The sequence below is a fragment of the Anguilla rostrata genome, chromosome 19, assembly GCF_018555375.3.
Source record: "Anguilla rostrata isolate EN2019 chromosome 19, ASM1855537v3, whole genome shotgun sequence".
NCBI classification, from domain to species: domain Eukaryota; kingdom Metazoa; phylum Chordata; class Actinopteri; order Anguilliformes; family Anguillidae; genus Anguilla; species Anguilla rostrata.
The window spans coordinates 1703490-1719126 of NC_057951.1; the positions used below are offsets into that span (position 1 = coordinate 1703490).

Sequence of the window (15637 nt, forward strand, 5' to 3'; positions counted from 1 at the left end):
AGCACATTCCAATGTTGTTCCTCCCATAAAGTAATCTAGCCTTGTGTTATTATTTCCCACATGTAGAACTTTACATTTACTTTGCTTTATTGATTTTCATTTGCCAGGTTTCTGCCCACTTCTGGATTCACTTCTGTCATATATTGCAGTCTTCATCCATCCCCATTATTCACTACCTGCTATGAACTCTAATGAAATCCATACTTATACCCCTCTTTCATACGCTGACCTTGTGATGAAGATGTGTTTTACTCCTTCACATTACACACCTGTGTGTGCTACAGGGTTGTAGCGTTTCTGAAGATATTGAGCATAAAATGAGATATTATCAGGGCCGCGTTTACCCATCTTGAGGCCCTGGGCTACACAACTCAGAGGCCCCCCCGCCGCGGCGACGCACGCAAAGATACGCAACACAAGACAACCCCATAATAAGCCAGTGCAAAGAGGCCATGGGAAAATACACACCAACGCCATACAAAAGAACGCCAATTATAGTCATACTGCAAACACACAACGGCAGGATAATCAAAATTCGAGCAGTTTTATCACACGGCAAACAGTCCACAATAGAAAAACAACGTTCTAATTCTATTTGTATGAGAAATACATATGGGCATCGCTGAATAGAATATCGTAGTCATTTTTGTTTATAAACTACACGATAATATTCAAGACTTAAACTAGAATATTTTTAAAAATCTGACTCACCAGTGATGTCATTAAAAAGCCTTTTTCCTGCTTTTCTTTGATGCAAATTCCTTGATTAAATCCTTAAAATCCAGCTGGCGCAGCAGATCATGCTCAATGGACAGAATGGTCAACCCGTTCAGTCTATTTTTCACAATGGATACCCTCAGTCTGTTCTTAATAATGCCCAACTTGGAAAATGATCCTTCTCCGGTGGCATTTGAAATAGGAAGAGTGAGATAAATTCGGAGTGCAATGTCCACGTTTGGGAAAGCACTTTGGAGTTGTTTCTCTCTCAGTAAGACCATCAGGTTTCTTGGTGACAGATCGTCAGTTGTTGTGTCACAGAATTTAATGAACTGAACAAGCTCATCCTCGAAAACATCCTGTAAATCGGTGCTATATTTTTTCTGAAGATTGCGGCTTGCTTCGCGTATTTCAGACACAGACAGGCTCTTGAGATGGGTTAAAAAGCCAAAATAGTCGCAAGTCTCTGTGTAGGACTTATGTCTTGCTTGCAAAGCACTTGTTAGTTTGTCAATTATGACTAAAAATACCTTGACACAAAACTTCTCAGCTCCAATTAGAATGTGGTCAGGTGCACTGGAATCATCTGCTCTCCGTTTTCTCTTCGCCTGCCGAGTTACCACAGACCTGTATTCCTGTGTTCCTCCCATTTCCTTGGCCTGCGTCTCCAGGTCTCCAAACTGGTCGCGTAAACCTGCCACGAAATCTGACAGTGATCGCAGCATATCCACAGCCGTAACGAGATCCACATCTACCTTCTGGAGGATAGTACTCGTTGTCTGAATTCTTTGTAATACTTTGTTCCACAATATAGAGAAGAAAGCTGTCTGTAATCGGTTCATTTTGTTAGCCAGAGAGCACGCCTCGTCACGCATGAGAGCATTCTGAGAATCATCATCTGATATGTTTATTAGCAAATTCAATATGTTTTTATAGTTTACACAGAGAGCTTTGGTGGCCTGGGCCTGAGCGGCCCATCTCGTGTCCGACAGTCCCTTTAAAGTCTCTATGCGTTTGTTAACATTGGGCTCAAGTCCATCCATCATAACCTTCCATCGGCGGGGTGATCCCGAGAAAAAATTGAAGAGTGAACAGAAAAATGTGGTTGTTTCCAGTACACAACTCCATTACTTGAGTCAAAGTATAGATACCCCTGGTCAAATATTACTCCACTACAAGTGAAAGTTGTTCAGTCAAATTTTTACTTGAGTTAAAGTACTGGAGTACTTTCTTTTAAAAATACTTAAGTATTCAGAAGTACATTTTCTTTTTAATGCCAATGCACTGTTGTATTGTTTCTACGATGCATTTACAGTAGCTCATTTACAGATGCATTTTTACTGTTATTAGATAGCAACACATGATAGACAGGGGATAAATTGGGATTTGGGAGGACCCTGAGATCCGGTGGGAGGTGGGTGAAAAAAGGTACAAACCAATGAATGTCTCAGCTCAACATAGTTGTATCTTTAATGTTTTGTGCACATAATTGTAATTAAGGAAAACAATGTTTTAAAAAGAATGTATACTATTGATGCAAGCTTCTACATAATATATTTCAAGTTTATTGAGTGTCATTAATGCTGAGAATTTTTTTTACCCACAAAAATAATCGGAAATCCTCCTCTTGTCCTCACTTTTTCCTCCTTTATCCATCTTTCTTAAACTGGTGAGGCGCAAAACTTTCCTTTAAACTAATCATTGTTCTCAAACTGTTTTCATTAATTTTCAGTGATTAACAAGCATGCAAACATCTAATCAAATGGAAAGGGACACAATTTCTTCGCATTGTGTTAGGGAGATTAAATGATAAATGCGATTTAGAAAAATCCGTTTTAATCGCTAAGCAGTGGCGGAATCTTCCCCTGATTTTCCTTGAGTATCAATACAATTAATCCACAAATAGGCTACTCAATACTATCATATATAGCCAGCTTTTCCCAAATAGGCAGTTTTAGCGAGTAGCCTAGGCCGTATAGCCTACATTTATTTTCATTTGCAGTACAAAATTGTGCACAATTTTAATCAACATTATTTGCGGATACATTTCTTTCTCCGCACTCGTATTCATGGCAAATATCTGCAATGCGTAGGCTAGATTGTAAAAACAACTGAAGTGCAGGTTTTGTTTTTGCTGGTTATTCTGAGAGCTAACATAGTAGATTACAGACTGGTGTATCTTATTTGTTAAGTGCAGACTACCTGGTGATTAAAACGGATTTTTAACGGATAAATTGAATTTATGATTTAATCCCCCTAACACGGTATGAAGACGCTATGTGTTAGGCTACTTGTCATTTGATTTATCCGATCGTTGGCACGCTTGATTATAAAGGAGAATTACTAATGAAAACAGGTTGAGATCAATGATTAGTTTAAAGTAAAGTTTTGCGCCCCACCAATTTTCAACTCACCAGTCGCCGCTGAATAAAACGTTATGTAGCCTATGTGGGAAATATTCAATCCTAGCTTAGCTGCTGACCAGCAACCTGCTTATTTTGCTTAAGCAATCAAAGTTGCCGTTAATAATAGCCGGCGTTCGTGGGGGCTTTTATTCACCTCTCTTTAAAATGTTGCATAGATGAAATTACATGTTAATGAAACTACCTACCGCCTCCGCTTCCAATCAATCAAGACAATCAACAACATTTTTCTTTCTGTGCTGTCTATATAAACGACTGTTCCTCCTGAGTTTTTTTTCTTCGGATTTTTGATTGGTTGAGTGAGTAACTGGCTAGAGGGAACACGTGGACTGGAGCCTAAATGGACTGGATTGTCATAGTTATTTGTAAAACTGCCGGTCAAAATTTATTTACCAAAGGTGGGTGGACGCCTTCCACCTGCGTCCACCCCCAATTTAACCCCTGATGATAGATAGCATTGCCTGAAATGTGAAACGGTTGGATGACCCTTCACTCAAATTCCATAAAATTTCATCTGACCAATTCTAGCATAAATACTGCAACCACTCCAAGCTCAGACAACTTCAGAATTAGCAAACCGGCTACCGTTAGCTAACGTTCACATACCTCGACATGCTCTTTCAGGTTGGACAGCGAGTTTTTGAATGCAGCGATGTAGTTCGTGCGTGGTAAGCAGAGCAAACATATAAAACAATAGGAATCTTTTTGAATTTCACAAATCTCAAACATGGATTTGAGATATGGCCAAGGGTACTCTGGTGGCGAAGAATCATCCTCATCTTCTGCCGTTGCCATAATTACCGCCGCCAAGTTCAAATCGATCTGTTCAACCACTGGTGCAACAAGCAAGCACTTTGAACTTGACCGACAGCGTATTAGGAGTAGGCTACTGTGATTGGTTTTTCTCCTGTGAGGAACACAGCGTGTGGCCAATCGCATTTTAGAAAATAAAAAAATATTCAACTGTTGAATTCAAAGCTATGCTTCAAAGTAACGAGTAATGACAACCTTCATAGAAGTGTAGTGGAGTCAAAAGTACAACATTTATCTTTCAAATGTAGTGGAGTAAAAGTCATAAGTTTCCAAAAAAATAAATACTCAAGTAAAGTACAGATACTCGAAAAATGTACTTAAGTACTGTACTCAAGTAAATGTACTTCGTTACTCTCCACCCCTGATTGTTTCAGAGCAGCAATCTACACTGTTCACTCCGACTAAATTGAGTGAGTGGGCTGCACAAGGTATCCACTCAGCCAAAGGATTTACTTCTAGAATACGGGCCCTCAGTCCTTTGCACACACCTGACGTGTTGGATGCATTATCAAAACATTGTCCCCTACAATTATTTATATCAATATTCATGTCATTTAGCAGGTCTGTAACGGACTGAAAAAGAGACTCACCGGTATGACTGTATATGGGCAGGAATTTAAAAAAACGCTCGAAGACTTTACCTTCCTGAGAGACATATCTTATCACGAATGTTAGCTGATCAATATGGGTTAAATCTAGGGTTGAATCAACAACAAGAGAGAAGTACTTTGCTTTCTGCACCATTAGAATAATTTCAGCTTGAACTCGCTGTCCCATAATAGCAATGAATTCATCACATGTAGTGCTGGATAAATAGGAAGTAGACCCACTCCACTGGTTTCCATATTTCTTTAAATGTTCGGCAAGAAAGGGGTCGAACTTGCTGAATAGCTCAAGTATTCCCAAATAGTTGCCATTGTTAGGGGAACCGAGAACTTCATCGCCTCCTCGGAATGCGAGACCTCGTTCTGACAAGAACTGTATAACGGAGACAATTCGTTTTAGGACCTCGCACCAATACTTCCCCTCCTCTTCGCAGCGCTCCTTAAGTTCGTTGTCAATTCCGTGCACCTGTGTGCGAGCGAACCAGATGAGCATTGCATTTCGATGAGACTGGCTTGACTCATGCTCTTCAGTCCGACAAGAAGCATGTTTCCAATCAGAAAACCCGGATTGAGAAAAGGCAGATGGTGTCCCGCTGAAAAGCCGACAAAAAAAGCAATATACATTACCGGTCGTTGGAGAATAAACTAACCACTCACGGGTAACACTCTCCCCATTACGCAGATTACGCGAAAACAAGGTCTTACTCAATTGTCTGTTCTGATTTTTATATGATCGTTCTGATGCTGTGAATGCTATGTCTTTATTTTGACATGACAAGGATGCTTTTATTCCTTTTCTCACCCAATAGCAAGTTTTCGGTAACGGGACCCCAACAAGCTACATCAGTGGATGTGGCTCCACATGTTGCATCTTTCCTCCCGACCGTGGTGCCTGCACCTGCTAGCGGAGTAGTTTCGTCAGCAGCACTGACAGTGCTGATGTTATCAGTGTCTCCGGAGCCGGGTTCCAGAGAAGGCGTACTCGATGCTAACAGGGTTGATGTCGTGGCTGTGCCATCTCTGCCTGGTGACGGCGGTATAGTTTCCGGAGAAGGCGGCCGGGTTGACTGAGTTGGTGTGGCGGGACTTGGGTTAGCATCTGCATCATCGTCAGTGTCAGGGCATGTGTCAGGGAAGGGATCGTTGTTGATGCCTGCTTCGGTTGCTGTTAAGTAATCATCCGTCGATGTTTTGAAGAAAGAAGTAAGCTTCGGTATTTTACTGAGAACTTCTTCGTTTCTTGCTTTTTGTTGTTGTTTTCTTGCTCTTTTTTGCGCCCCACTCTCAAATTTTCTGCTTGACGACATGTTTGTTTTAGACGGAATTTTGATGATGACACAAGAATTCTCGCGACAACATATTTTGTATGTTTACGTTGGTTAGATTAACGGCAGTATATCGCGAGACGTGCAGCAATCCTACGGGTACGTATATATGTCAAAACGAATTAAAAATTCGTAAAAAAAAGAAAAAAAACATTCCCCTCACCGCCCCCTAGTGGCGGAGGCTTGGGACTGCAGCCCATGTAGCCCATTGGGTAAATGCGGCCTTGGATTTTGTTACTGTTGGTAAAATCAACTATTGGTCGATATGGTATGCGTGTACATCTTAGGGGAAAGTGTCAATCTGATCAACATGCAAGCTGCTGTTTAAATGCAATGTTACATCACTTAGTTTTGTCACTTTTCTGTGGTTCCAATCCAAAGCTAAAGTCTGGATTTTAGAACACTGAAAATCAACAGCAGTTGGCTTTACTTATCTTGCTAGGCAGACGGTAGAGGTTGCGCAGGGTCATTATATAGCAGGAACACAAGGAGACTTCTCACTGCTATATAGAGCACAGGCTTATTATATAGCAGGAACACAAGGAGACTCCTCCCTGCTATATAGGGCACAGGGTTATTATATAGCAGGAACACAAGGAGACTCCTCACTGCTATATAGAGCACAGGGTCATTATATAGCAGGAACACAAGGAGACTCCTCACTGCTATATAGAGCACAGGGTTATTATATGCACCTTTAGCTGCTCCAAACAAAACTGGCACCAACCCACCATACTGTCCATAGCCCAGCTCCCAAACACCATCTAAAAGCACCCTCCCCTTGGCCTGGAAGCTAGGCCTCTTATAGAGCCCATGTTTAGGTAATGGGCCACAGCTGATGTGATTGCAATGAACCATAGCTGCAGCTATACCTCTCTGTAGGGCCGATGTTGCCTCCTGGTGGACAGCACCCCAATTCCCTTCCTGGCATCACTTGTTAAACAGGCAAAAGCTTTGAGGATATGCTGTAGGGCACTCAGAACAACACCAATTAATGCATTACTAATGAGATGGGAGAAATAGCACTGAGGCATGGATAAAACTTGCTTTGCATAAGTGTATTAAGTTTATATGATCTAGTGTAGATCACCCTGCTAAGCATCCTGTTGAGGACACATGGGAAGTGGACATGCAAGGGCAGAAAGAGGAGAAAAGCTCTTATTAATTGTGCAAGTATGCAATGGGGAAAGCTACAATTAGAGGGGAAAAGACATGGCTCCTTCAACCTGCTGGTCTGTCATCTCCCCATGGTTTCTTCTGGATCCTGTAATAGACCTAGCTGTGTTAGGAAAGAACAGAACTGACACAGAGGGCCTCTTACAGTAAGTTCAGCTGACGCACAGCTGCAGCAAGTGTGGGGTGGACATCTGCAGATCCTCAATATCACTCTTCATCACTCAACATGATTACTGTTACATTGCACATATCACATTTTACAGGATATTTCGCTATTTAAAAATACAATAATATATCAACTCTCTTTTGCAGACTGAACAGCTGTGGCCTCACAGAGAAGTCCTGTGAAATTGTGGCCTCTGCTCTCCAGTCATCAAACTCACCCCTGAGAGATCTGGACCTCAGCAACAATAACCTGGAGATTCAGGAGTGAAGCTGCTCTGTGCTGCACTGATGAGTCCAGACTGTAAACTACAGACACTGGGGTGAGTAGTGCTGTGTACTGTGTGATCTTAACTAAATAGAATTAGTGATTATGGCTCTGTGCAGTGAAATATAGGGTTGCCAGGTTTGTGGTTCCTGACCATAACGTAAGGTTTCAGTGGAGTCTGTAGTATCAGGTCACAGGTGATGACTGAATGCTGAATGCATGATTGACATTGTAAAATATTGACCAGTTCAGTAATATGTTTCACGTCTATCATAACATAACGAAAATAACATAACATAACATAATGACGAGAATAGTCCATTCAGTCCGACATGCTCGCCATTTTCCTACCTAGCACTAGTGCTTGGTTTACCTACAAATTAGATAGTATCCATCATCGTATCAAGCCCGGTCATGACAACCCCCAGAGTTTCTGCCTCTACTACATGATGTGTGCCAAGCTATTCTACCCAGTGACTACTCTCTGTGTGAAAAAATACTTCCTAACATCAGTGCGGAATTTACCTTTTGCTAATTTCCTTTTATGCCCCCTCGTCATACTAACAGAGCTGAACCTGAAGAATCTCTTGTAGTTCACTTTGTTGATCCCCTTTATGAATTTAAAAGACTCAATCAAATAACCCTGAGTCTACTTTTACTAAGCTTAAAGAAGTTAAGCATTTGAAGTCTTTCCTCAAAACTTTTATCTTTCATACCAGGAACCAATTTGGTTTCCCTTCTTTCAGCCTTTTCCAGATCCTCTATATCTTTCTTGTAGTACAGTCCCCAGAACTGCACACAATTCTGTAAGTGTGGTCTGACAAAGGTATTGTATAAAATAAGTATAACTTCCTTGGATTTACAGGGCTCCAGACTAACTTTTTACATTGGATGCACTGGTGCGCCTAACTTTTTCATTTAGGTGCAGCAGCACATAATTTAGTTAGACCCAAAATTGTTCACCACGCCTTTTGGCAGCGTAATAATACATTTTAAGTGTTACCTTTTTTGTCAGTTCCCATACACATTGGTAATTTCTTAACACGTTATGTAAATTATTGTAAACAGGAATAAAGGTGCAGATAAATGTTTTTTCTTTATTTAAATGACAGCACAAACAAGAAATGGCAATAACCTCAATTGTTTAAAAAATAAACTTAAAAACTGCTAATGTTTAAAGTGCTTGACAAACTGAAATAAATAAATCAAACTCAAATAACTCAAATAAAAGTGTGCGCTGCTCCCGGAGGAGTACAGGGCGCGGTTTCACACATACACACTAGTGATGCGCGGATCGGCTCTGACGTCATCCGAATCCGCATGTACACCCGAACAAATTATTTTCTCCGATTTAGAGACCCGCACCCGATCACACATTACCGCTATTTCTCATTATTTCGCAGCTGTTGCATATGACATACCCAGCACTTGACTCGTCATTCACTAAATCGCTCCCATACGGAACTTTTCTTCCCTTCCTTTTTTAAATTCTCCTTTTTTAATTTTCTCTCGGATCTTTTTTGCCTCCTTTGCTGCTTAAGTCAAATGGACGCCGCAATTGGCGCAACGAGAGTCTAGTCTGCTAATTCGCGCCTGACGAAAAATGAAGCTTAAAATATGTTCACATTTTAGAAAATGTAATTAATATCTCATAAAAAAACACGTTATCAACGTACAAAAATGCCAAGTTACTAAAAAGTATTTATCAAAATGACGCCAAGTTACGATACTACAAACAATATAGGCTATCTTGCCTCACCGAAATGGCATAAGATGTATCTCAGAGCAATGCTACCCATATTCCTCAGTTCTTTCAAGTCACTTGGCCCTGTGTATAAGCATGCACTACATGGACAGGCCAAACATATGTGTGGATGGCTCTCTCACAGTCAAGATTGATTGAATGGGTGTGTGTATGTCCAATTTGTATTGGTATGTATGTATTTCGCAGCCCAGCCTTTCTGTTGCGTGAATGATAGTATGTTTCTTGGTACAAGTGTGTTCGTGAATGTGAATGTAAGATGCTGCCAGGGAAATGTCCCCATGCGGATAAAGAAGTTCTCTATGTATGTATGTACAACATGTGTTTTACATGCAGTATTTATTGTACGTAGCAAATATACAATAACTTGCACATGTACTCAAATTCAGTTCAGAAGCAAGTATAAACATGTTTTCTGGAGAAATGTGCTTCCTGTCGTTGCTCAGCAGCAGTTTTGTACATTAATGAATTTATACATTAATTTCAATGTACAATGTTCAATGTGTTCCATGAGGCAAATCGAAATATTTGTCTCTTTGATCTGACAGAAAGTTTGCATGACATTGTGAAATGGGAAGATTAGAAAACACAGGGCCAAGTGACTTGAAAGAACTGAGGAAATATTGGGTAGCATTGCTTTGAGATACATCTTATGTCATTTCGGTGAGGCAAGATAGCTTATATTGTTTGTAGTATCGTAACTTGGTGTAATTTTGATATCAATACTTTTTAGTAACTTGGCATTTTTGTACGTTGAAAACGTGTTTTTTATGAGATATCAGTTCTTTTTGCAAAGCGTTTTATTATGAGAGTGAGAAATGCGACCCTGTAAAAAATGGGTGTGGATTATGGCTATCGTTGTGTGAATTTGTACAGTCTGATGAGCGTGTACCGTTCAGCAGTTTCGGTTTGCTGTGAAACAGTGTCTGTGAGATAGGATGCAGTGGCATAAGTGTAAACGAATCAGAAACGCAGATGAAATATGGCCAGTTTATGTACTCACGGATTTGACGTCCATCCAACGAGCCTTGACTGACAAAAGAATCAGCAAGTCAGTAGAATTATAACTCCCTAGGTCGCAACTTGAGTAGCCTTCTGTCCTGCTCCGTTGTCTGTTATTTCGTGGAGATGCACTTTTAGTGTTTGTAAGGTTTATAAGGAATTTTGATAGGCTTATCTGCAGGTAGGAATCCTCTTCGCTGTTTTGCTAAACTAGAACCGGAAAACATGATAGTGCAGAATAGGAGCAGACGCATATGTCCCAGCAGGCTTTGCATATGAGAAAATGACAACAGTGTGAGAGAAATTAGGATGAAATTACGAAATTCCGTAGTTGAAACAATATGTTTTTAGCAGAGTGGGCATGCAGGTGAAGGTTGACATGATCACGGAGTATAGTGCGAAGTAAATGGAGTGACCATGAGCGAGCTTATATTCCTTATCGAATGGTATATATAACAGTCGCTGTGTAGCATTAACCGTTAAAGTGGAGGTTTAAGTAACATGTGAAATCCATTGCATTGCTGTGTTTTTTTCATGTTCAGTGCTAGTAGTTATAACTATGAGTGAATCATGATTTTAAATGTAAATGTTTTAATGGGGAGTTGCAGAATGTACACGTAATTGTTTGTATGTGGCTAGATAGAGAACAGGGCAAGGTGACATGAATGTAGAAACGTGGCGTTTGCTGATAAGAAGGTTTTGTACGGTAGCCAAGTGAAGAAATGTAGTTAGTAGAAATGGCACAGCGGTGAACTGGTGTAACTTTGTAATAAAAGGAATACATTTGCAGTCATGAAATGCATATGGGTGGCCATGAGTGAGTTTTGGTAAAGCAAATATAATATAAGCGTAAGAGAAGGTTAATGTAAAAGAGGAAAGTATCTGCCTGAGGACGAGGCGGGATTCAGTCGTTCAACCGGAGGTTTACCAGTCTGCCACTTTGTTAGGGCAGCACCATGACATAGCTATGCAATGCGTGAAATGTAATTAGCAAACCTGTCCGTGGTTTTAAAGAAGAACACAGGCGAGTAAGCGCAGAAGAGCTCCCATTGAATCCATATGGCTTTGCAATATTGTAGCCGGTGAACAATTGAACGTGCAGACGGTATGTCATAATACTGTGGTGCAAAAGCAATAATTGAGAAGTAGTAGACAATTATTAGTGAAGGTAAAAGCAGGTTAAAGGAGTAACATGGTGGTTGAACGTGACACTTCTCAGTTGTCTTTAGGCAAGAACAAAACAAATGTGCATAATTTTTTTTATTATTCAGTCATTGCAATGTACTTTAAAACGTGTTTTTCTAAGCCTAGATTTCCCACTATAAAAGTTCACCCGAACCGTCTGGGCGTGGTAATGAGAACTGTCAGTTATGTTAACTGTCAGTCAGCTATGATTGACAGACCGTGGCCCGTTACCATAGCTACCCCCATGATACGTGCTGTTTTTGGGAGACTTTTCACAAGCTAGCTAGCTTAGTAGTATATGAAGTACCGATAGATAGCTAAGGTAAAGACGTTGACTTATATCCAATTATAATTTTTGCTATCTAGCTAGCCAAGTTAAGATGAAAGCACAACTATGACGTCCTCATAAAAGCTAACTAGGTAGCTAACGTTATCGTTAACATTGCGTTATGAAAGCAAACTACCTAGCTAGCTAACGTTAGCCAGCTAGCGAAATTAATATAACCAGAAATAATCTAATAGTCCTTAAAAGTCAATCTAATTTAAGTGAACCTAACGTTAGTGAAATATGTGAATTGTCTTGCCTGTAAGCCAGCCGTGCAAACTATGGGTCTGGAGTTATCCATGGGTTTACGGGGCGTGGAAAAGGGGAGTGGTGTGGGAGTACTGTGTTCGTGACGGACCAAGTTGACAACTTTGTCAACCGTTTGAAAATAGAACGGTAAATTTAAAACGCATATTTCTCCAAAAATACAGAACGGACATATTTAATACTGTACTCATTGTGTTTCTTCAATGCCTCGTGTGCAAGTAGCACATATAAATGAGAAAGTGTGAAAATCACCATGGTACTCCTTTAAAGAAAGGCACTCTTAGCTGGGTTTGAACCTTGGACCTTGTGTTCTCAAGACTGTAACCTTACCCACTACGCCACAGGCAGACTAGCTGTTTGTACTGTCAATGTTTCAGAGTAAAAAGGTATGGATATTTTGCGTGTGTATGCGAGTTTTCCATTGGGTCGTGTAGGTGAAGATTTGGCGGGTGTCGGTAAAATGTCCAATGAGGAGACATGTTATTAGTGGGATAGGCGGCAGGAAAAATAAGAATGAGAAGAAGAAGAAGAAGGAGAAAACGCAAAATCCCCTTAGTTTGGGGCTTTGTTGTGTGGACATGTGAAGTTGTTTATGAAATCTGTCTGTTGAAATGGGGTCAGAATGTACAGAATTTAATGTTTTTAAGGGCTGAGTGTCTGTGGCTGTTGTGGTTATTTCTGTGGGGAACCCTGAAAAGTGCCAAACTCTCGGTGCTGTATAGGTATGGGGGCATGCCCCCGCCAAGGCGTAAACTTGGCGGGATGGCATACCTGCCATCCCAATTTTCCTCATTAATGATGTATTATTTCACCCACCCGTAACTCATCCGCTATTAATCAGAATGTTAATTTTTATGACTCGGCCCACCCGATCCGCAGATTAACCGTGGTGCCCGCGGATATAACTGTGATCCACACATCACTGATACACACATGCCTTATTTTTTTCCCCACCCGCATTCAGCGAAGAAGAATATCAGGGTCAGAGCCAATCAGAGGCAGAGTAGGGGCGGGTCTTCACAGAATGCGGGTGGGAAAAAAAAATAACGCTACACACACAGAGAGACAGACCTGCTAAATGTCAGGTGCACCGGTGCGACCAATGAAAATGTTTAGTCGCACTTGACAGATTTTTGGTCGCATGTGCACCCAAAATGGTCGCACTCTGGAGCCTTGATTTATACTCACTACTATCCCAGCATCCTGTTGGCTTTTTTACTGCAACAGCACAGTGCCTAGAACCTGAAAGGTTTTGATCAACTATTACTCCCAAAATTGAGCACATTCCAATGTCGTTCCTCCCATAAAGTAATCTAGCCTGATGTTTTTATTTCCCACATGTAGAACTTTACATTGAGCTGTATTGAGTTTCATTTGCCAGGTTTTCACCGACTTCTGGATTCACTTCTGTCACATATTGCAGTCTTCATCCATCCCCATTATTCACTACCTGCTCTGCACTCTAATGAAATCCATACTTATACTAGAGCTACCGCGGTTACTGCATTACCGCGGTAACGCAATCACGTGTTGACGACAGGGAAACTTAATGCTACAGGGCATAGGTGGCTTGCTGCCCTAGCCACGTACGATTTTGAAGTAAAATATCGCCCTGAGAAGGTCAATGTTGAGGCTGATTTGCTTTCCCGAAACTGGACACTGAGACGTGGAGAAACCTTTCACAGGGTGATGTGAAGGCGATTTGTGGTCATGTGCATGTGCAGGAGTCTAGTGACTGTGATGTGCACTTGGCAGACAAACTAGGTGTTCCAGCAGAAGGTGTTCCTGAGCTGTATGATTTTGCAACTCATCTCAATTTGGGTCAGCTAGAACAGTTCACCCGAGAAGACTTGCGAGAAGCGCAGCTAGAGGACAGTGTTCTCAGAGTAGTTAGAGAGGCTTTGAACACAGGTCAGTGGCCGGCAAACTAGAGCTGCCGCGGTTACTGCATTACCGTGGTAACGCAATCACGTCACGTCCACCGCAGAGTCAAGCTGATCACCGCTTCACCGCTGGGTTTTGTTTTTTCCTGTTTATTTTAGGCCAATTGTTTATGTTCCAATTTTACTCGTAAAAGTTGTGATCTGAAATAAATGCAATGCTATTTTTTAAATAATTATAATTGTGTAGCCTATTTTCTTCACGCCATGTGTTCAAAAGTTTCCACTCACAGTTGCGCAGTTAACGTTCTGATCAGAGAATGTGTCACCCAGAACGTGCTTTGCAACTGTTGGCTACGGAAAGTTTTCGCTTCAAATTAGGCTAAAAACATGGATCTTGTAGCGAAACCCAACGTTACTTCTCCTGTTTGGGAACATTTTGGCTTTGAGCCTGATGAACATGGAAAGCCAAAGAATTTGGATGAGGCAGTGTGCCGCATTTGCAGCAAGAAAATCAACGTCGTGCAAGGAAACAGGACAAATCTAGAATCGCATCTTAGGACCACTCATTGTCCGTTATACGATGCAATGAAAGGCACCCCATCTACCTCGGGAGGTACCGGCTCGGCACTACGTCAGTTAGGAGTCTCAGAGGCATTTGCCAGAGTGACTAAATACAACCGGGACAGCAACAAGTGGCGAGCACTTACAACAACTGTAACAAAGTATTTGGTTGTGGAGATGGTGCCCTTCCGGACTGTAGGAAAGCCATCATTCCGAGCTATGCTTCAGTCCTTCGACAAGCAGTATGAACTGCCGGGCAGAACCTATTTTTCGGAAACAGCCATTCCAGAAATGTACTTGAAAGTAAACAATGAAATCGTAGCTGGAGGTTTAAATTATAATTTTTTATGGCGGTTACCGCAACGGTTTGAATGGCTTCGCTAATTTTTGCGGTAAGGAAATAAATCAATACCGCGGCAGCTCTAACTTATACCCCACTCTCTTTCTCATGCTGACCTTGTGATGAAGATGAGTTGTACCCCTTCGTCATTACACACCTGTGTGTGCTACAGGGTTGTGGCATTTCTGAAGATATTGAGCATAAAATCATATATTATAACTGTTGGTAAATCAACTATTGGGCGGTAGGGTATGTGTGTACATCTTAGGGAAGAGTGTCAATCTGATCAACATGCAAACTGCTGTTTAGGTGCAGTGTTACATCACTTAGTTTTGTCACTCTTCTGTGGTTCCAATCCAAAGCTAAAGTCTGGATTTCAGAACATTTAAATTCTACAGCAGTTGGCTTTACTTATCTTGCTAGGCAGAGAGTAGAGGTTGCACAGGGTCATTATATAGCAGAAACACAAGGAGACTCCTCACTGCTATATAGAGCACAGGGTCATTATATAGCAGAAACACAAGGAGACTCCTCACTGCTAAATAGACCACTGGGTCATTATATAGCAGAAACACAAGGAGACTCCTCACTGCTAAATAGACTACTGGGTCATTATATAGCAGGAATACAAGGAGACTCACTGCTGTATAGAGCACAGGGTCATTATTGCTGTCCATAGCCACGCTCCCAAACACCATCTAAAAGCAGCCTCCCCTAGGCCTGGAAGCTAGGCCTCTTATAGAGCCCATGGTTAGGTAATGGGCCACAGCTGCAGCAATACCTCTCTGTAGGGCCGATGCTTGTCGTTTTCTTGCTCTTTTTT

At 41.3% G+C, this 15637-nt stretch overlaps 2 protein-coding genes and 1 long non-coding RNA gene across 6 annotated transcripts in view; 2 read left to right on the plus strand and 1 right to left on the minus strand.

Moving 5' to 3' along the window:
- LOC135245748 (uncharacterized) overlaps positions 1–15637 on the minus strand; it is a 516260-nt gene that overhangs the window by 319172 nt on the left and 181451 nt on the right. The window lies entirely within an intron of this gene.
- LOC135245707 (NACHT, LRR and PYD domains-containing protein 12-like) overlaps positions 1–15637 on the plus strand; it is a 343935-nt gene that overhangs the window by 271726 nt on the left and 56572 nt on the right. For all 4 annotated transcript variants that reach the window (XM_064318951.1, XM_064318954.1, XM_064318953.1 and 1 more), the window contains one exon: positions 7372–7544. In XM_064318951.1, coding sequence (XP_064175021.1) covers positions 7372–7492 — 121 coding nt within the window. In that variant the 3' untranslated portion in view covers positions 7493–7544. The remainder of the gene's footprint in view (positions 1–7371; positions 7545–15637) is intronic.
- LOC135245705 (uncharacterized) overlaps positions 1–15637 on the plus strand; it is a 492416-nt gene that overhangs the window by 116825 nt on the left and 359954 nt on the right.